The sequence below is a fragment of the Dermochelys coriacea genome, chromosome 2 (assembly GCF_009764565.3).
Source record: "Dermochelys coriacea isolate rDerCor1 chromosome 2, rDerCor1.pri.v4, whole genome shotgun sequence".
In the NCBI taxonomy this organism is placed as follows: domain Eukaryota; kingdom Metazoa; phylum Chordata; order Testudines; family Dermochelyidae; genus Dermochelys; species Dermochelys coriacea.
In genome coordinates this window covers 22,365,992-22,390,668 of record NC_050069.1, presented here as the reverse complement: position 1 = coordinate 22,390,668, position 24,677 = coordinate 22,365,992, and the positions used below count along the sequence as shown (strand labels likewise).

The window sequence follows — 24,677 nt, the reverse complement described above, 5'->3', positions numbered from 1 at the left end:
CAAAAGCATATGGCCTAGAAGCTTCAGGCATATCCTTATTGTTGTCTGTGGGTAAGTATGGAAGTGAAGAATCAGATTTTTTATTATCTGAAATCTGTCCGGCGCGAGGAACGTCTCACTGCTATTGAGTCTAAGAGAGCTCTGATGAATTCTATGTATTGGGATGGAATCTGAGTAGACTTTTTAAAGTTGATCCTTAAACCCAGGAATGAAAACAAACAAATCACTCTCTTTGCTGCCACTATGACCTGTGTTCGTCACTTCCCCTACACAAGCCAGTCTTCTAGGTAATGGTAAATATGCAACCTTCTCTGAGGAGATGGGCTGCACTGACAAGAATTTTGTAAATGTCTTCTGTACTGATGAAATTCCAAAGTAGTACTCTGAATGAGTAATGACTCCCTAGAGCCATAAAACAGATACTTTCTGTATGCTGGGTGTGATTGATACATGAAAGTAAGTGTCTTATAAGTCAAAGGTAATGAACTAATCTGTGGGATCCAGCGCAGGGATAACTGAAGCAAGAGTTACCACGTAGAACCTTGCATGTCAAATGAATTTGTTGAGGTTCTGAGATCTTGAATCGAACGCAAGTCACCTTTCTTTTAATATGAGGAAACAGGGAGAATACAAGCCTTTTCCCATATACTGCTGAGGAACTAACTCTCTTGCTCCAAGCTTGAGCAGTTTTGTCAATTTTCTGATGCATGGCACTCTCATAAGAAAGGTCCCTGAAAAGGGACTGGGAAGGAGGCAAGGACTGAAACTGAATGACATAACTATCCTTGATTACTTAATCTGTGGTGATTTCTACCAAGCCTCCAGGAAATAAAATAGATGGGAACCAAAGGGTGGAGTAAAAGAGCATTAAATTTGATGTCTTTGTGTCTGACCCAACTGAGTAATTCTAGAAGAGGGTAGTGGAGTTTACTACTACTTCCGATATCTACATTTCTTTCTAGATTTTTCAGAAGGGCCTTTGGTGTCAGGAATATGAAAAAGAAGGATATTGAGCATTCCTATATCTGGAGGATGAAAATGGAGGCTGAAACTAATTTCTTTTTGAAAGAAGGATTATATAAACCCAATGAGCTGAGTGTGCAACTGGAGTCTTATTTAATGCAGAGATTCATAAGTCTTGGCACTGAATAGATTTTGACCACCAAATGGCAGATCTTCAATTGTCACTTGCACTTCTTTTGTTAAACCTGATGCAGAAAACCATGATGAGCATTGCATCATGATACCTGTAGTCACTGAACAAGCACTCAAATCAGCAGCATCTAATGTAGCTTGAAGAGAGGTTTTAGCAATAAGCTGCTCTTCTTCACAAATAGCTTTAAACTCCGCTCTACTCTGAGCACAATTTGTCCTTAAACTCTGACAGTCTACCCACTGGACAATCATATTTAGACAGCATGATTTGATAATTTGCTATCCTAATCTGTAAAAATGCTGAAGAGTAAATTTTCTTTAAAAAAAATCCAATCTCCTTAGGGACAGATTTCCCAGTCTGTTTTGATCGTTCATTGGCTGCAGCAACAACCAGTGGTGATGAAGCGAGATGATGATGTGACAAAGATACTCAAACCCTAGAGGATACCTGATATCTATGATCAGTGTGTTTTGCAATAGCTGAAATGGAAACAGAGGTAGCCCAGAAATCTTTTGTTGGATCCAATATTCTTTCATTAATAGGTAGTGCAAACCTGCTTTGGGATGCTGACTGTAGAATATCAAAAAGTTTTCCTAAACTGTCACCATAGTAAATTCTATTATTTTTGTCATATGCTTCAATGATTCCTCAAAGATTTTAAAAATCATACGCTGAAAGTGGTATAGCCTATGAAATGGCTTCCATCAGGTAAGAAAGAAGATCAGAAGAATTGTCCTGTTGGGCTGGTATTTCACCATCACTTACAATTTGTTGTTCCTCTGCATCTTCAACTTAATGGGTGATCAGAATTATAAGGTTTACAGTAGGTGACTCGTTAATAAATTTCATATATTGTGGGAGAACTTGTCCCTCAAAATTGCAACTACTGAAGCCAGGAGAGCCAAATATGGCCATGGTTGTGGACCATATGGAAAGTAGTGGAGGGAATCAAGGAGCATAGTAATAATTAGAGTCCTCCGGTTAAATAGGAAGGTCTTTTCCATATGCCTGCCAAGACTTATTTTCTTTCCATTCGTGCAATTTCCTTTTTGGTGGAGGACTCCCGTCAGAGTCTTATGGATGAAGAAACCTCTAATGCAGAACCAGGGTTTTGGAGCAGAGCCCAGAGCTGGAGCATGGAGCACCTCTGGACCAGTGGAGCTGCAGGTTTTTGCCTGGAGCTGGAGTGGAGCCAGAGCACAACTCCAAAGCCCTGTGCAGAACCCATAACAGAAGATGGAAGGATTTGATTGGGACTTAAATCCTTAATTGTATTGACATGCTGGTTCAAAGCAATTTTCTTTAGCGGTACCCTGGCTTCCTTTTGAGGAAGGGATATATTTGGTATCAAGATCGGGGAACTTCTAGGACTGATGACATAAGATCTGGATTGACCCTGAGGTTTGGCAGACACAAAAGAAGCTTTTGGAACTGCAAATTTAGCTGTAAAAAGGTCCCTGCAGAGAGAGTGTTGTAGATGCCTCTCCCTGCTTTGAAGTTTCCTCAGCAGCTGAAATGCTGGCCCAGAATGGGCTTGGATCAAAGCTGCTGTACCAACGAGGGAAGCAACGCTGAAAGGGAGAGTGCTGCTGAAGCCTGTGCAGAAGAGGAGGAAAGCAGGTGACTGACTGAATTCTTCTTCGAGATCTTTTAGCTGAAGAGGAAGATTTCTGTCACAGCTCTGTGCTATGCTTCAGCACGACCGCGCTCCTCTGCACTCTCAGCACTGGCATAACAGCTCCTTTGAAGAACTCCTCTGCCCTCCCAGCCCCAGAGACAGGATTTGGTGCTGCGAAACTGAGACCTGGCCTACACTAGAAAAGCAGGTCAGTTTAACTATACTGGTCAGGGGTGTGACATCCACACCCCTGAGCAGTGCTACGAAGCCGACCTAAGTCCCTGTGAAGACAGTGGTAGGTCCCTTCGCGTCCCCCACACCTCTCCGCTGGGTTTCAAAGCCCAAGCAGAAATTTTTAGCCCTGTACAGCGTGCCCTGCAAGCCTGAGTCAGTTGACCTAGGCTGTGAGACTTGCTGCCCTGTGTTTTTTTCTTTGTAGTGTAGACACACCCATAGTTGTTCTGACTTGCTGGCTGAGGCAGTTAGAAGGAACTGGGTGGCAGTTGGCATCACTGTGCCCTTTATGTACTTGGGGAATGAGGGCATAAAAAGCAACCGCCTCCTGGACACTGCTACTGAAAATGTTCAAAACTCCTGTGCTGGGGCACATGAACACCATAACTGGGAGCCACATGTGCAGTAATTTGAAGAAGAATGCAGCTTTATTTCTGAGCAAAGCAAGGAGAGAAGGGCAATTATTTTGGTATCTTTATAGGTATCTGGTTTGTTAATACACATTTCAAGAATTAGAAACACCCAAAGGGATTTCTACAGTATATTAAGCTTTGTTGAGTAGGTGGTGGGTTTTTTTTTTGTTTTATTTTTTTAAGATCAGGCAATAACATACTTCAAGCAAAATCCAGACTTACCCAAGTCCAGCTAAATCTGAAACAAGATTTCCCAAAGCCGCAGCTGAAAGATTGAGAAACAGAAAAGCATTATTTTACAAAACCCGCTGACTAAAGAGTAATTAAGATATATAGCATGAGTATCCAGAATTAAGTTTCTTCTCTTACACTAGGATTTCTTTTAGCAGCACAATTTGTAACATTAGGTCTAGCAGAGCTTTAACGTCATAGGTTGTGCACTTATTTTCTTGAATTTATTAAATTAAGGAAATTCACTCAGATCTGGGACATGGCATAACAAATTTTCAGACCACAGCCATAAGCCAACTTTGTATATCTGACACAGGAGCTAGGAGTCCTTAGTCGGAGTCGCACAAAAAGGCTTCCAGTCAGTTAGCAGAAGCAGCAGCCCTCGCACTAGAAGTTGTATAGCTAGGTATGACAGATATTCCAGTAAAAGGCAGTGGTATCCCATGGACATAGCTTCTGCCTCTCATTGAGGTGGAGTAATTATGCTGACAGGCTAGCGCTCTCCCACAGGCAGAGTGAGTCTTCGAGACATGCTACAGTGGTACAGCTGCATTGGTCATGTAGACTAGCTCTTATTCTGAGAAATATATTTAATACATGCCTGAAAGAGTAATGTTTTACACTACACACATTTAAAACATTTATGTTGCAAGAGCAGAACTCGCAAGCAGGTTTACTTTTTTGTTGTTAGATTTGTTTTTAATTTAATTAACATTAAAAAGGTAAAGTCAGTCTACACAAGGCAAACCAATTCCTCTTGCCTTCTGGGCCACTGTCCACATGTGCAGAGAGAGTACATACCACTGAAAGTAAACAGGAAGTACTCCAACTTCGAAACTTATATTATTTCTTTATCTCAGAAGTAAAAATAAAGGAGATAATTCTGATAGTTGGTATAACATGTTTGGTTTAACAGATACCCCCAGCACCAAAATACAACAGTTCACTTGGCCAATGGAAAGGCTGTAAGTCTATCCAACATGGAGTGGTCACAAAGCATTCCATGGGGACTGCAAAACACTAAAGACACCACAGTGCCTCCACAAAGCCCAAAGTGCCCGTTAGGCTTTGCCTGTCTGTTACTTAATGCCATTGGCAGTGCCTAGACACAACTTTTTCAGATCTGGTGTAAAAATTTCTAAGACAATCAGTGTATACCAACATGCATATTGAATCTTGTATGGGCAAGCAGAACAAAAAGCTTTAAATTACCAAACTAATCTTAAGGATAGTTCTAGTTAACTTAGATTTTCTTCCCAGTTTAATAAATAACTATATCTATACACATATACATATATACACACACACAAATATCACATAACAGAAGTAAATCACCATGGCATAATCAGACACCAATTCCCTCTCAATCAACAGTTTTTCTTGATGATATTTCACATTTTAACAGGGACACCGTAAAGCAAATTACAAAGCATGGCACTATTTTTAGTCACATTTTTGTGGCTTTTATGTTTGACATTTTCCAACTGAGCACTCTTTCTAGGTCTATACTAGCCATGTCAAGAAAGTCATTCAAAAAGGTCTGCTAATGCTACTGGATTATAACTAAATTCCTGTTGCTAATGTGTATTTTCCTAAAAACAGAGAAGGAAACTATTCATTCTACGTCCTATTAACTAGTATTTGAGGAGAATACCCAGATGGAGAAACTATACATCTCTGCATTCCAGAATGATAGAGATCTATAAAATCATGAATGTGTGGAGAAACTGAAGTGTTATTTACCCTTTCACAAAATACTAAAACTAGGGGTTCACCCAATGAAATTAACAGACTGCAGGTTTAAACATAAGGAAGTACTTCTTCATTCAACACACAGTCAATGTATGGAACTCCTTGCCAGGGGATGCTGTGAAGGCCAAAAGTATAACTGGGTTCAAAAAGAATTAGTTGAGTTTATCGATGATAGATCCATCAATGGCTATTAGCTAAAATGGTTTGGGGATATAATCCCATGCCTTCGGTGTCTCTAAACCTCTGATTGCCAGAAGCTGGGACTGGATGACAAGGAATGGATCACTCGATAATTGCCATGTTCTGTTCATTACCACTGAAGCATCTGGTTAATGAGTTAAACAAAAATACTTTTGATAATTTTGTAGTAAAGCAGAATTTTGCAAAAGAATTACATCTAGATTTATACAAGACAAAGTCATCCCTACTTTCATATCAGCATTTAAGTGCTGTTTTCTCTGCAACTGGAACTTTAGAGTCTTCTTTCAAACAATGACAGAATTAAAACAACATGTTGCAAATACTGGTAAACAGACAAGATCATTTAAACATACTTAAGAGCTATAGACTGTGGGCCTGATTTTGCAAGGTGAGTTCCCTCAACTCCTGTGTACTTTATTTGGAGTTGCAGGCACATAGCAGCTTGTAGAATCAGACCCGTGGTGGTTTACAGCTTTCCTACACAAATGCCACTTTAAAAAAAAAAAAAGTAACAACTGGATTGTTATACAATCTATCAATATCTTTAGAGGCTATTTCATCTGAAAATTACATTATTGTATATGGAATACTTACTTTTAACTACTGAGAGTTGTTTCTCTATAAACAAGATTCAATTATGGAACAAAGAGCAGCTGCTTCAAATCCATGTGGCTTATTTTCAGTCTAGATTGAAGGAATTTGCCATTTTGGTTTACATTTATTGTGTTTATATTACTTGCCTGCCATAGTAGTTATTCCCAGGACAACTCCAATTGATAATTCTATTTGGGTTCCCTGAAAATAAAAGTTTGTCTTGTCATTATTTGAGGCATTAATTGTCAGCAATAAGTTAAGAACATTCATATTTAACATAACAGACTGACGGCTGCTTGCTTCATTATTTAGAAGTACAGAGATAGGTAATACCATAGCTTCTACTTGACCAATACATCTCCTTCCAGCCTTTCCCGTTCCCTTAAATACAGGTCCCTGCTTCATATATTTAATACCTCCTATATTCATTTCATACTATATATTTGTTGCACAGTGGCTATCTACTGGACATCAGAAAACAGGAGTCCCAATCTCAGCACACTAATTTCCTATTTTAATTCTCTTAGCTAAATGTAAAACTAATACATCTTATAATTATTCGAACACTTTTACATTTTCAAATGCTAATCAAAATAATAAATACTCAACACCACATGAGATAGTTAGGGCCTTATTTGTCAGATGAGGAAGATGACAATGCGATAAAGTAGCATGCCCAACCCCCTAGGGTGAGTGGTAAAAATCAAGATTAAAAGTAAGAGTTTTTGGCCTCTACTCCTGTTCCCACACCACTAGTTTATTTTGCTTTTAGGAATTATTTTGGGGAAGTTCTATGGCCTGTGTTATACAGATATTCAGACTAGATGATCAAAATGATCTTTTCTGGCCACAGAATCGATGAACTATGTAGAAATATTTGAAAGTGTTATTCCAATTAAACCCACCTAGATTAATAAAATGCTGTATATAATAAAAAGCAGCAAAAGGACTTACAGCATATCTATAGGACCACTTATAAGCAAGTCACGAACATGGTTTACAAACATTAAGCATGACAACACTCCTGTGTGCTATGTGTATATTATAGCATTTTATAAATAAGACATGTTTCATTACATGTCTAATGTCACATGGCAAGCCAGTGTCAGTCAACAGAACGAAGTATTCTTCACACATTAGACCGCTCACACTGCACAGATCTTTAAGAGCAGAAAAAAAAGCAAGTTCTTTTCAAACCAAGCAAAAATAAGATCAGCTCTAATTTTGCCCCTTCAGACATGATCATCACTATTCTGAAAAGGAAAAAAAGCAAATTTTGAAAATATTCTGTATAAATAAATAAAATGTGAAAATATTCCCAGTGGAAGTACTAAAATGGGACTGAAGTTAGCAACATGGTAGAAAAAAAGTCTTCTGGAAATCATAATAAAAGTGACGAGTAGAAACTATGTTTATTTAATCTGAGACACTACAGTTCCTTTATCAAAATCAGACAAACTTACCGCAGCAATCATAATTGCATTATCCAAGAATCCAAACCCTACAAAAGGTATTGCATTGTGGAAGAACACTGGAAGAAATGAGTAATAAGAAGTAAGAATCTATAGCTGAGTTCACTCATTTAAATAAATCTAAGTTTCAACTGTTCTTCAATTGCGAGATATCAGATTTAAAAGACAAATTACGACACACACATGCAGTAGTCTTTCCCCAGTTGCTTTTATATAGCTTGGCCTTGTTGTCCTGACCTTTTTGTTTTCACTGGGTATGCTCACACTGCAATAGAAGACCCACAGCACGGCTGCAGCTATCCTCAGCTAACTTGGGCTGTGGGGTTACAAAATATCAGTGTAGACATTTGAGCTGAGGTTGGAGTCCAGACTCCGAGACCCTGAGAGGGTCTATAATTATCTACATTATCTTGGCTTCCTTAACATGTTCCTGGAGCAGTGTTTTTTTTAAGATTGTAAACTCCTCAGATCAGGGAGTATGTCTTCCTTCATGTTTCTTGGCCAGTGCTAACATTTTCTACACTTAAATCTGCTCCTCATTTTCCTGCTTGAAGAACTGAGTTAGTTTCATCTCCATTTTCTGCATTCCCAACTCTTCCCTTTTTCTCTACCCCTCACCTTTCCTCTGATAGTTCAAGAGAAGAAAATGCCACTTGATATAACTCAATATTGTAGTAACTTGGTATGGTCTATGACATGAGTACCTTCTTTCAATAATAAGCAGGCTTTTATTATAGCACAATTTTCTTTCTGCTATCATACCCATCTCTTCTGCTAGGAATGTGTCTTTGTATGTGTTTATACAGCACCTGTCTCAGTGGAGCCCCAGTCCAGATTAGAAACTCTAGGTGCTACTATAATATAAATATTAAATAGGGAACTGAAGTATAACGCATATAACTTAAAAAACAAATGTGGGGAATAGACTCATTTAAACATCTTTTTTGGTATATTCCCAACGTTTCTGCCATTTGACACTTTTCCCCCAGTATCTTAAAATCTATGGTCTTAAAATTTACGATATTTTGTAAACATACAGAGGTACAACCACGGGGGGGGGGGGGGGGGGGGGAAGAGAGAGAGAAAGAAAGAAAACCTGTGAGTATTGATTTCACATTGAAGGGAAACCGAAAGGATAACAAAAAGGTGAACGGTACAGTCAACTCATACTACCCAGTAGAGGCACCTAGATATAATCTGATTTTTGGAACTAAAATACCATACTTGAATAAGTTTTTTTTGCCCCCAAATACTAAAGGTTTAGTTTGGAATTTTGGAACTATTCTACATGACGGTAAAACTGCTCTCTTTTCATATCTGCATTTGAAAATGTGTAGTGGATTGAGATTTGTAAACATCTGGTATGTTAGCATGCTTGAACATGGAGAACATTAGAAAGGCAATAAATAGAAAACACGAAGTGTGAAACACTGCAGTGCCTTTCAAGATCTGTATTGCCAATTATGTATCTGTAGCAAAGGCCTGATCAAACTCTTAAATGAAATCAATGAGATTCTAATAACTTCAATAGGGTTTAGACTGGTCCCTGAACGAGTAACACTACAAACAACTTACACAACTAAAAAAGGGGAAAGGGTGTAGTAGTGTGTTTGTCCATTGATGTACAAGAAAAAGGTACTTGCATTCTCTCTGTTAATAAATAGAGCTGAACACAATTTGTCAAGAATAATTTGGAGCGGGGTGGGTTTTTTCCCTGTTTGTGAATTATCTGTGATCAAAATGAAGTTTTTATGCATTTGTTCACTGTTTCACGTACTCAATTCGGTCACTGCATGCAAGTAACTCTTTGCAGACTAACAGCATGAATACTTTTGATCTGAAATTTCCTTTCCATTAATATTCTGCAATATTTGCTTAAATATAAATTGCTTTGGCAAACATTCCTGCCAGTAAATCTGTTTGCTAAAGTGTTTATGGAAGATCAACATTAAGCAGATGTAAGCGCAGTTAAAAAATTAAAATATTTCTACCTAGTGTATACAAATAGTTTTATATTTTCTAGTCCCTCACCCCCACTCCATACACACAGGATAATCTACTTCTGTGGGATAAGAAATAATTTACTCAGATACCACTTCCTGCCAAAAAAGAAATTCACTGAATCTTATCACCTACAATTTTTAGCCTAATCCCAAACTTACATCTATAGGAGAGAACACTGTGCTATAACCACACTGACTTGACTACTAAATTCTCAGAAATTTTATCCAACACCTATATTTATACTGCATGTGCACGCACGAGTGCGCACGCACACACACACACACACACACACACACACCCCTCTACCATCTTAATAATGTAACATCTGTAAGTAGACGATTAAATAAAAGAAAGCTAAAACTAATACTGCAAAAGGTCAATGACAAGAATAAGAACCTGATTGGTCATTAAAATTTCCAGCTCCAAAAAAATGCTACCATAACAACACAACTTGGAACTAATACACTGTTCTGTATTGGCTTTGAATTTCTTTTCCAAGGCAGTAATAGTTTGTACTTGGGGTTTGGGTAAACTAGACATTAGGGACAATAAGACACCAAATATATCTGGTCATTTCCCCAATTAGCGTATTATGAAACAGCAGCAGGGTGGTTGCAGATACTTTTTAATACCTCAGTGCACTCCAGATGTAGGTTCTCTCACTAGTCTCTAAGGAAAATATGTAGATAGCTCCCATTAATGAAAGGAGGAGTTAGAATAAATCTGAACAGTTTTGAGAAGAAAGTATTTAAAGTATGAGCAATCAAAGAATATATACAACTATTAACTATATTCAATAAGTATTTTTTTTTCTTTTACCGTGTTTCAGCTGTCCTGGGGATGGTGGTGCAACTTCCAACTTCTCTATACAGGTCAAAACGAAATTAGAAAGTTAGTCTAATCATACTTCCATTTCATTACAATATAAAATGTTTACAGTATCTCTCTATTTTCTGCCTTCTAGGGTAATATAAAGGAATGCAATTGTAGTGGAGTAATGAAAATACAGGCATGGATCAATATATTATACAAGGATACAGCTAAATTGGATTCAAGATAGCATGTTAGTCATGATGATAATGTTCTCTAGTAATTTTTAAATATGGAATAGAAAAGCCTCAGACTAGTTCCATGTAATTATTAAACTGAAAAAAAATATCAAAATTATGCAAAATACGTTGCCTATATTAAAAAAATTTGATGAGCACCTTTGCTTTAAAATTTGGGGGAAGTTCTGGAAAACAGCAATAAGGCAGTAATAGGTCTACATAAATAAATAACAGTACATTTCATGGTGCATGGGTGAAGCCCTTACAGAAGTATGTTTAAAAAAAATATACTCTAAGTATAGAGCAGATAGCATTTTGTATATGGATATTGGAAATAAGTTTATCATCTCTCTAATAGCATGGATTTTTCATTGTTGATGCAAGATTAAAAGTAAACAATACTACAGTGGCAGAGGCCACTGCCTTTAACAGCAGCAATTGAGTTCCTGAAGCATGAGAAAATCATTTAGGTATCCTGGGCACAAACCATTAAGAGCCTGAATATAAGGACCAAGATGATAAGGTAATGAAAAGAAATACAACCTTGAATTGTGGGGACCAAACTGGTGGTGGTATTCGTTATGTGGACCTGAGTCCAGGAAATTAAATGCAGGTCCAACACTGACCCTTAGATATGCATGCACTGCCACCCTGATGTTACCTTTGCCAGGATCAGGGACACAACCTGAAGCTGGGCATGTTATCCAGGCACTGGACATTAAAGCTCTCTCCTACAGGTTGCTGCTGCAAGCCTGTAGGAATTGCATTTCAAAGGACAGCACAAGGGAACTCCTGATTGATCACCCAATCATGCTCCAACATGCACAACTGTACTTTGGCTAAAGCCTGCAGTACCTTTATTACAGATGACGATGCTTGAGAAGGAAAGAGCCTAGCTTTATTCTCAGAGCCCAACTCTGAGTTTAACGCTGGCAAAAAAAAATATTCTTTTAACAAGCAATTAAGTTTGAACGAGAATAATTGAGATACAACCATGAAACTCCAGAACACCATTTTTGCAGTCACTTTGTAATGCAGGGGTACGCAACCTGCAGCACGTGAGCTGATTTTCAGTTGCACTCACACTGCCCGGGTCCTGGCCACCAGTCACAGCCGGGGTGCCATCCGCCAGCATGGGGTCCCGGCCACCAGTCCCGGGGGCTCTGCTGCTGGCCTGGGGTCCCGGCCCACAGCCAGGAGCAGTGAGGGCTACAGATGGGGGCAAGAGGGGGCGCAGCTCAGCACCCCCACCTTAAGAATTGTTCCAGCGCCACTGTACTGGGATAGTTTTAAGTCCTCATTTGCTGCTTACATCACTATCATGCCACATGGAACAGCACACTGCGTTTGACGTTGAGATTAGAATGTACATGCAAGAACTGGAATCAGAATTTTCTGACAGATTTCAAGATTTCCAGCAATTTGGCCCAATGCTCTCTTTTCTAATTAAACCTGAAGAGTTCAACAAAAGCAACTTGGATTTGTCTGTATTTCAGTGGATGGGTGTTGAAGATTTCAAAATGCAGCTCATTCAGTTAAAAAGCTCAGAATTGTGGGCATCAAAGTTGGGAGATCTGCGGAGTGCACCTGAAGCTACCGAGAGAGGTCATGGGGCCTCTATTCTGACCTGTTGGATGTTCCTGCCAGTGAAATTTAACTGTTTGAAGAAAATTACGTTTGCAATGCATTCAGCATTTGGATCCACATACCTGTGTGAACAGGTATTTTCACACATGAAATCTATCCTCTGTCCCTCTCAGAGCTGTTTAACAACTGATCTCTCAGAAGCCTATGTGCAGCTTAAAGTACCCAAATATGTGCCAGACATTGGAAAACTCAGCAAGGAAAAGCAAGGCCAAGGATCACACTAAACTGATAAAATTAAATTAAAATGCAGATCTTAAATGAAGGTTCTTAAACATTTTAAAAACCTTATTTACTTTAAATACAACAATAGTTTAGTTATATATTATAGACTTATAGAAAGAGACTTTCTAAAAATATTAAAATGTTTTACTAGCACGCAAAACCTTAAATTAGAGTGAATAAATGACGACTCGGCACGCCACTTCTGAAAGGTTGCCGACCCCTGTTGTAGTGTATAAAAGCATGGCTTTAAAGCACAGAAATTTGTAACACTGAAACCACATTAATGTCACTATTTTATCAGCAAGATAGCCCCCAACAGTTGAAAGACCAAAATTCTAGATGTAATTAAAAACTTGAAATACACTTCACAGTACATCCATACACAAAAGTTGCGTTTGATCTTTTGAATTTTCAAGGCTAAGCACAATGGATACAAGCTGTGGTTTGTTTGATTTTTCATTATTTTTAAACTAGAAAGGGACAAATTGAAACCTTGTATATCAATACTAAAGGAAAAACAAGCAAAGAGTCCTTAATTTTTCCCATTTTTAAAAAACAAAAAAAAAGCCAGTAACCCCTGGAACCTCAGTAGAACGTTCATGCAGAAGCTTCAGTTTTAAGAGTTACCATCATACTATAAATTCAATTCACAAATAGGGAGTATGTGTATCTCAAAAATGAAAGCAGCCCTGGCATCAGGTCTCGAGAGGGCTTCTCACCAGACCTTCTGGCTAAGGCACACAACTGAAGGAGACACCAGATTGCGTCTTGCAGCAGGAGGAATGAAATGGAAAGAGAACCTTACTAGCAAGCCATTGAAATACCCTGTATATGTGGAAGTGTAAGGCATTCTCTATTTCCTAATAACTGAGGCCAAAAAAAAAAAATCAATCAATTAGGGAAGTGGTTTTTTTTCCCCCCCAACAACTTCTCAAATCTAAGTTCTTTACATGTTTATAGTTGATAAATTGTTTTAAAACAAAGTTAGATTTATTGCAAAAGGATTAAGCTTGAAGGACATAAATCTGAACGCTAACACAGCACTGTTTTTCCAATATGTTCCTAGTTCAGCAAAAAGACAAAATTTGCTGACTGTGGCTGATTTATACTCCTTCAAGCAATATATAGCAGTTTAGATCCAGGTTTTTTTCCTTCCATCCAGAAGGAAAATGATTAGGTGAATAATAGCCGGGGATATTCAGGAAATTAGTCAAGTCTACTAAAGAAGCACTAATGCTAGTTTGCAAGTGACCAAATGATTAAGAAATAAGGATACAATGAAACTGGCAGCCTTAAAGAAATACACACCGTCTACTAGTAATTCAAGTAATAACTTGTTATAATTTTATTTTAAAAAATTAGAATCACTCTCTAATATTATAATCTTGCAATCTTCTACTGGTGATATTTGATATGGGAATGGATGCTCCCATAAATATGTAAGGTACAGCTGGGCAATATCAAGTCTCAATGTAAAAGTGTTAAAAGTCTAAACAGGGTATTTTGTAAGAAAGAATAATTTCAGATACTGTACTGGTCATATTTTAATTGTCTCCTCCTAAGCAGAACACAAAAGAAACATTGTTATCAGTTTAACAGTGGATGCTGGAAAAGGGGGAGGAAATAATATGAACAGTCAAGGAAAGTACTAATACTCTCAATCTAGTACTCCTACCATACACAGATTGAAGGATAATTTCTTACCTGGAAGTTAGTTTCTGTGCCTCAGATCCATCAGTCCAGAACACAAGTTTCTCTCCGACCTGCCTGTCAAGGCAAAGCCAGCAAATCACTTGCCAAGATAATCATAATCAGGACAGTGAGGGCTTTAAACACACAAAACAAAAGAACCAAAAGTATTTTCCATGTCTATCAGAAAGGTAATCTAATCTAACCTAAAATCCTTTATAGGAGTCAGAGTAGCAGCCGTGTTAGTCTGTATCCGTAAAAAGAAAAGGAGTACTTGTGGCACCTTAGAGGCTAACAGATTTAGAGCATAAGCTTTTGTGAGCGAAGTGAGTTGTAGTTCATGAAAGCTTATGCTCTAATAAATTTGTTAGTCTCTAAGGTGCCACAAGTACTCCTTTTCTTTATAGGAGTATCCATGAAGAGGAAAGGGACTATGCTTAGGGGAAAATTCTGGACTGGTGGATAAGATGCACAGAAACCAGATAACACTTACTTAAGAATCCTGAAGGAGGTGGACTCTATATAATAACTGCTGAGCAGTTGTCAATTTTACTCACTGGGATAACCTCATGAGGCAGTAAAATCATGAAGATCTCTAAAACCTAAAATGAGATGGAAATAAAGCAAAACACTTAGGCTATAACGGTTAGTGAACAAGTTCATTGCTTTTCCAGTGGTTGTCAGATATTTCTGGAAGGAAATGCCAAAACACAAGCTGACAGTATCTAGAAACAAAAAATTTCAGCCACTTGTTGCACACAATATAAATGATTTCCAGTTGTCATGACAGTCAAACCATGGAAGGATGTTGACTAGCGAAATGCCTAAATAAATGCTGTACTATATTAACTATTTAGATACATCAAAAAAAAAAAGTCGAGAAAATTCTTCACATGATTTGCAGAACATGGGAAAATGCGACTCCACATCACCACTGGAAAAAGATATTTTCGTCCATAAAATTCTCTGCATATTTGTGGTGCTGTTCAGATAAAAGACAAACATAGAACAATTAACAAAAATAACGGAAATATGCAGAGAATTTTATATGCAGCATTGTTGTAGCTATTTCAGTCCCAGGATATTCAAGAGACAAGGTGGGTGAGGTAGTATCTTTTATGGGACCAATTTCTGTTGGTGAGAGACATGTTTTCAAGATACACAGAGCTCTTCCTCACAGAATTTTAATGACATCTAGAGAGACTGCCTCATTCCTCCCTCAAAAATCTGAGAAGCTTCTACAGTTATTCCATGTTTCTGTTTACTTAATCCTACTCTTACATCTGAATATCAAATATTGTACAATACAAGGAGGATTATTTTTAAAAATAAATATTTAAACTGAACTGCCTTCAGTGCTACTGGACCACATTTTGCCCAATCTCCACAGAAGGTGCTAAAATGAGAACAAAAACATTTAAGGTAACAACAACATGACACTCCATATTTACTATAAGTGTATATAAGTGATGAGGATTGAATCCAAAACCTCTGGATCTAAAACCCTGAGCCCCTACTGGCTAAGATAAAGAACCAGGTTCCTTAACTAAAAGGCTATAGCAGACAAACCCGTATATGTTAGAAGGAGACAGTGTCACACCATGTAGGGTGATTATGCAAGGAAAAGCAACAAGCTTCTATATTTATGCACGATAGTGACAAAAGTGTGCTTGGCACTTCATACATATGTATTAATATGAGGCTCCTTCCCTGAAGAAACCTACATTATGTCATGTTCCCAAACATACTTCAAGAAACTTAAATTAATAAACTCAGTCTGCACATTTTTGTAAATCACACACAAAATTCAAATGTTGTATATTACTACAGGATGTACAGAGCTTTGGGTACCGACTTCTATCTTCAGTACCTACATGATGTGTCTTACCAAAGTAACTTAGCCCCTCACTTTTTTTTTGTTTTAGTTATTTTTATATAATGTATATGTATATGTATATCCATCCTCACAACCTTCCTATGAGGTTGGTCAGTGCTATTATTCCCCATTTTATAGCTGAGGAACTAACACACAGAGAGACTTAGTGATTTGCCCATGATCACCAAGGAGGTCTGAGGCAGAACAGGGAATCCAAGTCAGTTCTCCCAAATCCCATGCTAGCACCTAAAACAATGGAGCATTTTTCCCCCTCTCTCGTCTAACTCTACTTCAGTACCTTAAATTTATAGATTTATTTTAGAATCACAGAACAACAGAAATGCTGGGCATAAATGGCCCTCAAAAGGTCAGCTACTCCAGCCCCCTACACTAAGGCAAGACCAAGTAAACCCTGGCAGACGTTTATCTAACCTGTTCTTTAAAACCTCCAATGATGGGGATTCCACAAGCTCCTGTGAAAGACTAATCCCACGCTTAACTATTTTTATAGTTTAAAAGTTTTCCCTGATATCTAACCTAAATCTCCCTTGCTGCGGATTAAGCCTATCACTACTTCACCTACATTCAGTGGACGTAAGAACTGATTACAGACCTCTTTATAACAGTTAACATATCTGAAGACTTATCAGGTCCCCCCTCAGATCTCTTTTCTCAAGACTAAACATGCCAAGTTTTTTTGTTGTTGTTGTTGTTTTTTTTTTTTTTTCAATCTTTCTTCACAGGGCAGGTTTTCTAAAACTTTTAAAATTTTCGTTCTCCTCTGAAGTATCTCCAATTTGTCCACACCTTTCTGAAAGTGTGGTGCCCAGAACTGGACACAGGACTCCAGCTGAGGCTCACCACTGACGAGTAGAGTGGGACAACTGCCTCCCTTGTCTTGCATTTGACATTCCTGCTAATACACTGCAGACTACTGCCTTTTTAGAAACTGCATCACATTATTGGCTCATATTCAATTAGTAGTCCACAGTACCCCCCAAATCCTTTTCAGCAGTACTACTGCCTGGACAGTTACGTCCCATTTTTGTAGTTGTGCATTTAATTTTTCCTTCTTAAGAACAGTACTTCACATTTATCTTTATTGATTTTCATCACGCTGATTTCAAACTAGTTCTCCAATTTGTCAAGGTGTAGGAGGGGGACATTTTTGATATCCCAGAACCCAGTAACAAGCCTAGACCACTGCTGGCTAGAATACCAATTGTTATGCTCACTGCTGAAAGCAGCTAGCAAGGCTGTTTCTGAAGCCTTAGCACAATTAGCAGGTCAGGAGGGGAAGTGAGAAGCGAGCCACCATGAGGAGTATAACATGACCCCGTGCTCTCTTGAGACGAGTATTTTCCAAAGCATGCGGTTTTGCAAGATGGAAAGTCTGGCAATAGTTAATTGCTGTGTCAGATACAGCTGGTTAACTGATGAAAAAGTCCACAATACAGGCTAGAAATCTCCAGACTTAACTTAGCTTCTACAGTTTTGTTGTTGTTGTTTTATGAACAAGCTTTGCAATACTAAGAAATCGGACACTTGAACACATCTCAAATTCCTCTGCAGACAGAAAGCTGGTCACCGGAAGTCTATAGAAATCCACTCAAAACCTCATCAAGACGCTGTATAAATATGAATCTGGGGTACTCTACTAACCTGTTGTGGAGGCATGTAAGTGCTTGAGACTAAATAAAGTAGATGCTTTAAGTGAAAGCACTTTTGTTTGCCTGCTTGCATCAACTATCTATCAGTCGGAAGTGCTGTGCCCCTACTGCCACCACCTCACAGAATAAAGTTACCAAGAGCTCTGGGTTCAGCAAAACCCCAGGTAACAAAGGTCCTTTTGAATTCTAATCCTGTCCTCCAAAGTACTAGCACATATCCCTAGCAAGCCCTCCCAGCTTAGTGTCATCAGCAAATTTTATAAGCGTACCTTCTGCTCCATTATCCAAGTCATTAATGGAAGCATTGAATAGTGCCAGACTCTTGTGGGCACCAATAGATATGTTGCCCTGGTTTGATAGCAAGCCACTGATAACTGCGCTCTGAATAGTCTTTCAATTAGTTGTGCACCCACCTTATGAATAATTTCATCTAAACCACGTTTCCTTAGTTTATGAGAATGTCATATCTGTCTCAAAAGCCTTACTAATATCAAGTCTACAGCTTCCCCCCTCCCTATCCATATCCACTAGGCTAGTAACCCTTATCAAAGAAAGAAATTAGGTTTGTTGGGCATGATTTGTTCTTGACAAATGCATGTTGGCTATTACTTATAACCCGATGATACTTTAGGAGCTTACAAACTGTTTGATTATTTGTTCCAGTATCTTTCCAGATACTGCAGTTAAACTGGCTGGTCTATAATTCTCCAGGTCCTCTTTGTTCCTTTTTTTAAAGATATGTACTATGTTTTCCTTCTCCAGTCTCTGGAGCTTCACCCATTCTCCATGATTTCTCAAAGATAATTGCTAAAGCTTCCAAGATTGTTTCTGTTAGTTCCTTGAAATTCACCCTAGGGTGAATTTCATCAGGCCCTGCTGACTTGAATACATCTATCTTTCTACTTCAGTCCAAATAGAATTAGTACATAGCATGATCCAAGACATACCAAACCACAGACCAGGATCTCTAGTTGTAAGATGGCATCATTAGATATAAGACACAACTCCTACAAGATGCTTGGCAGAAAGAATGCCTCAAACATCCAAATAAAAGAGGCAAACTACATGATCTCCATACTCAAAACTACAACCTTTATAGCTCTTTTCAGTGGTCTTGGTGTAGTGCCAAGGAGGGCCTCAAAGAGAAGGACCAACATCTTGAAATTAACCCAGTGTTTTATAATAAGCAAGAGTACTGAGGTGATAGGGTCTCAGTGGCTATTTGGACTAGGTATTTAGTTGTTCTTGTTAGAGAATACTGCACTCATTCCTCATGTAAAGAGTTAGAATAACCCATCTTTGACATCACAAAAGCTCAGATCATTGTGGCCAACTCTTTGTTTGCCAATAAGAGGCATAAGCGTTCTCTTGCCAGTCTAAGTAAAATCCATTTAGAACATAGGATTTAAATTAATAGTCTCAACATTTGGACTTGTCAACTTTGACAATGTCCATTTAAAATACAGTATCAGCAATACATTCACCTCATGTTATTTTGTTCCCATCCCCATATATCAGTTCATCCAGATTACATTCTTCTCATTCCCCATAACTCATATGACCAGTTATAAAAAGTTTCTATTCTTCTTCCTTAAGAAGTCACTGACAGTCTGGTTTGGTATTTAGAGCTCCACCACTGTTGCAGATATCCATTTTATTGGTTTCCCCCACACTTTAAGTTTTATAGTTTGACAATATAATTTCATTTTACTTCTCTAGTCCCGCTATTGAACAAATAAAATAAAATATGGAAAGATTAATAATAGATGCCAAGTTTCCTCCATGAAATATGCTAAAGAATATGGCAATTAGAGCTGGATGAAATTTAAAAATCAGTTTCAGTCAACACAAAAATATTCATAAATTTGTGTCAACTTTGGCAAACTGTTTTGACCAAACCAAAAAAATAAAAATAAAAATGGTAATTGTGAAGATGGCAGACTAGGTGCCAGCTCACGCCAAGGCCCTGGGTTTCACTGAACACTGACAAATGCATAGCTGGCTATGTTCCGGTCTGGCTCATCTGAGTATTAGCATTGTTAAAAGAGATGTTAAAATTATAAGAATGTGTTTAGACTTTATAAAATGCTTGTAAGATGCTGCATATATTAATCTTACTTCTTATATACGTATCCCATGTTATACGGGTTTCAGAGTAGCAGCCGTGTTAGTCTGTATTCGCAAAAAGAAAAGGAGTACTTGTGGCACCTTAGAGACGAACAAATTTATTTGAGCATAAGCTTTCATGAGCTACAGCTCACTTCATCGGATGCATTTGGTGGAAAATACAGAGGGGAGATTGATATACACACACACAGAGAACATGAAACAATGGGTTTATCATACACACTGTAAGGAGAGTGATCACTTAAGATAAGCCATCACCAGCAGCAGGGGGGGGGAAAGGAGGAAAACCTTTCATGGTGACAAGCAAGGTAGGCTAATTCCAGCAGTTAACAAGAATATCCGAGGAACAGTGGGGGGTGGGGTGGGGGGGAGAAATAACATGGGGAAATAGTTTTACTTTGTGTAATGACTCATCCATTCCCAGTCTCTATTCAAGCCTAAGTTAATTGTATCCAGTTTGCAAATTAATTCCAATTCAGCAGTCTCTCGTTGGAGTCTGTTTCTGAAGCTTTTTTGTTGAAGGATAGCCATTCTCAGGTCCGTAATCGAGTGACCAGAGAGATTGAAGTGTTCTCCGACTGGTTTTTGAATGTTATAATTCTTGACGTCTGATTTGTGTCCATTCATTCTTTTACGTAGAGACTGTCCAGTTTGACCAATGTACATGGCAGAGGGGCATTGCTGGCACATGATGGCATATATCACATTGGTAGATGCGCAGGTGAACGAGCCTCTGATAGTGTGGCTGATGTGATTAGGCCCTATGATGGTGTCCCCTGAATAGATATGTGGACAGAGTTGGCAATGGGCTTTGTTGCAAGAATAGGTTCCTGGGTTAGTGGTTCTGTTGTGTGGTGTGTGGTTGCTGGTGAGTACTTGCTTCAGATTGGGGGGCTGTCTGTAAGCAAGGACTGGCCTATCTCCCAAGATCTGTGAGAGTGATGGGTCGTCCTTCAGGATGGGTTGTAGATCCTTGATGATGCGTTGGAGAGGTTTTAGTTGGGGGCTGAAGGTGATGGCTAATGGTGTTCTGTTATTTTCTTTGTTGGGCCTGTCCTGTAGTAGGTGACTTCTGGGTACTCTTCTGGCTCTGTCGATCTGTTTCTTCACTTCAGCAGGTGGGTATTGTAGTTGTAGGAATGCATGATAGAGATCTTGTAGGTGTTTGTCTCTGTCTGAGGGATTGGAGCAAATGCGGTTATATCGTAGAGCTTGGCTGTAGACAATGGATCGTGTGGTATGATCTGGATGAAAGCTAGAGGCATGTAGGTAGGAATAGCGTTCAGTAGGTTTCCGATATAGGGTGGTGTTTATGTGACCATTGCTTATTAGCACCGTAGTGTCCAGGAAGTGGATCTCTTGTGTGGACTGGTCCAGGCTGAGGTTGATGATGGGATGGAAGTTGTTGAAATCATGGTGGAATTCCTCAAGGGCTTCTTTTCCATGGGTCCAGATGATGAAGATGTCATCAATGTAGTCCAAGCAGAGTAGAGGCATTAGGGGATGAGAGCTGAGGAAGCGTTGTTCTAAGTCAGCCATAAAAATGTTGGCATACTGTGGGGCCATGCCAGTACCCATTGCAGTGCTGCTGATTTGAAGGTATACGTTGTCCCCAAATGTGAAATAGTTATGGATGAGGACAAAGTCACAAAGTTCAGCCACCAGGTTAGCCGTGACATTATTGGGGATACTGTTCCTGACGGCTTGTAGTCCATCTTTGTGTAGAATGTTGGTGGAGAGGGCTTCTACATCCATAGTGGCTAGGATGGTGTTTTTAGGAAGATCACCAATGGATTGTAGTTTCCTCAGGAAGTCAGTGGTGTCTCGAAGATAGCTGGGAGTGCTGGTAACGTAGGGCCTGAGGAGGGAGTCTACATAGCCAGACAATCCTGCTGTCAGGGTGCCAATGCCTGAGATGATGGGGAGTCCAGGATTTCCAGGTTATACGGTAACATTTAAGTGTTTGCTCTGTATCTATCAAAATGTTTGCTAAGACTATAAACCCCCACAATCAGGGGAGAATCATTACCAAGTATGAAATGCTAGTTTACTACAAGAAGTGACATCTTTTCCCCAATGAAAGAAGGCCTATAGATGTCAGACAACTAACTGTGGGACTTCGGTGGACAATTTGTTGATCGCTTCTCCCCAAACCCATGAAAGAGAGACATGGACAAACTCTCCTCCCATCAGCTTAAGGTCTGGGGGAAATGGATAAAAATCCCTGTTAAGAAAAACTGTTGTCACTGTGCTGCTTGGAATTCAGAAAAGGCAATATTTCTAAGCACAAATAAGGGATCCCCAAGCTGCTTGGCTTAGCCCCACAAGACATATAGATCTTCCATATTTCAGCAGCTACTATTACCTTTTGGAACCTAAGACTCTCTCATGTGTGTGTGTATAGTTACCTGCTTTACTTTGGAAATAACTCATTTCTTTTTCTTAGTTAATAAATCTTTAGTTAGTATTATACGATTGGCTACAAACATTGCCTTTGGTTTGAGATCAGAAGTACAAGTGACCTGGGATAAGTGACTGATCCTTTGGGACTGGGGGAACCTGAATATTGTGATTTTTGGTGCAAGGGACCATTTATCACAAAAGGCAGGCTTGCCTGGGGGCAAGATAGACCTGAGTGCCAGAGGGACTCATCTGTGAGCCCATGTAAAGGCTGTTATAGTGCTTTAAGACAGCTGTTCTCAACCAGGGGTACATGAACCCCTGGGGGTACACAGAGGTGTTCCAGAGGGAACATCAACTCATCTAGATATTTGCTAGTTTTACAACAGGCTACAAAAAAAGCACTAGCGAAGTCAATACAAACTAAAATTTCATACAATGACTTGTTTATATTGCTCTATGTACTATATACTGAAATATAAGTACAGTATTTATATTCCAATTGATTTTATAATTATATAGTAAAAATGAGAAAGTAAGCAATTCTTGAGTAACAGTGTGCCATGACACTTTTGTATTTTATGTCTGACTTTGTAAACTAATAGTTTTTAAGTGAGGTGAAATGGGTATGCAAGACAAAATCAGACTCCCAAAAGGGGTACAGTAGTCTGGAAAGGTTGAGAGGCACTGCTTTACGAGATCACACTTGTTACTTGGTTGATGAAATCTTATTATAGAATATATAACCAATTTGTGGTTTGTGCCCTGTTCCTTGGAAGTCTGCCCTGAGGTTGGCACTCATGGTCATGAGCTATTCTAAACAGCTTGACTGTAACGTCAAAATGAAGGCAACAGGCTATACTCATTTTCACTCTTTCCCTGGTGCAATGATTAGCCCTTGTCAATCACGATGGCAATTCATAATCAATCCAGGATAGTCACTGAGCCAGGGAAAGAATCAAAATGACTACAGCCTGATGGTTAGGGTACTCACCTGGCATGTGGGAGACCCACACTGAAGTCCTTGCTTCAATAACCGACTATTTATACACAGCAGAACAGCTTCAGCAAGTCCAGTCATTAAAACATATTCTAACGTACACATTTCAGATAAAGATTTATTAAAGATTTACATGCATACGTTTTTTTAAATGAATTAAAGAAAGCTGGCTGGCATTCAATAGCAGATGGGATATTTATATTTTTGAGTATAGCCAAAAAGCTATAAAAGTGAACCTAAACTAGGGCTTGTCTACACATTCAGCACTGCAGCTGCACCGACCGCTGCAGTACGTCTGGTGAAGACACTCTATGCCAGTGATTCTCAGCCTGTTTACCACTGTGGATCACATATGCAGCTCTCTATGTGTTATGCAAGCCACATCCACACAATATATATACACTACCTGTATGGCACTGAGGACGTCACTGGGCTGCAGCTGTGTGCTGATTGGGCCGCAAGTGGCCTGTGAGCCACAGGTTGAGAATTACTGTTCTATGACGATGGAAAAGCTCTCTTCATGAGAGGCAATAGCTATGCTATGCTAGCTAGCAAAGCCCTGCCACCAACATAGCGCTGTCCACACTGGCACTTACGACAGCATAACGTAGGACACTCATTGTTCACTCATTCACATCCGTGAGTGACAAATTATGCCGACATAAGCTGTAGTGTAGAGACAGCTCTACTGGATGTAAAGCAGCAAGAGACAAGGGTTGTTTTAAATATGCAAATAAATTGGAACTGGATAATCTAAACAAGCAAAAAAAAATATGTAGGTTTTTGTTTTTAATTTTAAGTCCCTATGGCCACAAAAATGACCATCCGATTACGAAGAGGTAGTGTTGTTTCAGGCCCAATCCACACTGCAGTAATAACTATATCAGCACACGCTTAGAAACATCACTGTTCAAATAAGGATTTCTGTTTGTAGTTTGGACAAGACAATTCTTCATGACCTAGGCTGTAATGTGATTGCCTCAGTTATAGAGCTGTGGTAGACCCTTACATTACAAACAAACTTCATATTGGAATACAAATACCCATCTCAGATTAAAGGTCTGGCTCTGCCAGCACACAGTTATGTAGGGCATGTTACCAAATCTGCAGATAGATCAAAAACAATAGGCCAATAATAGAGTTAAACCTACTGGACAAACTACATCACTGCTGAAAGATAGGTGAAAACTGCCCCATTTAGATCAGCTGAGTAGGAATGCTGAAAACTGATGAGTCTAGCATTGATGTTAACTATTTAACTACTAGTCATTTAGCAGAAAGCCAGCTATTCAGATTGTAGACAAAGTTAGAATAAAGTACTC

General features: G+C 38.9%; 1 protein-coding gene across 1 annotated transcript in view; it reads right to left on the bottom strand.

Moving 5' to 3' along the window:
- The window catches only part of TMEM65 (transmembrane protein 65), a 56,372-nt gene that overhangs the window by 12,735 nt on the left and 18,960 nt on the right, over positions 1-24,677 (bottom strand). The window contains 4 exon segments of the mRNA XM_043507374.1: positions 3,644-3,686; positions 6,346-6,400; positions 7,663-7,730; positions 10,495-10,539. Coding sequence (XP_043363309.1) covers positions 3,644-3,686; positions 6,346-6,400; positions 7,663-7,730; positions 10,495-10,539 — 211 coding nt within the window.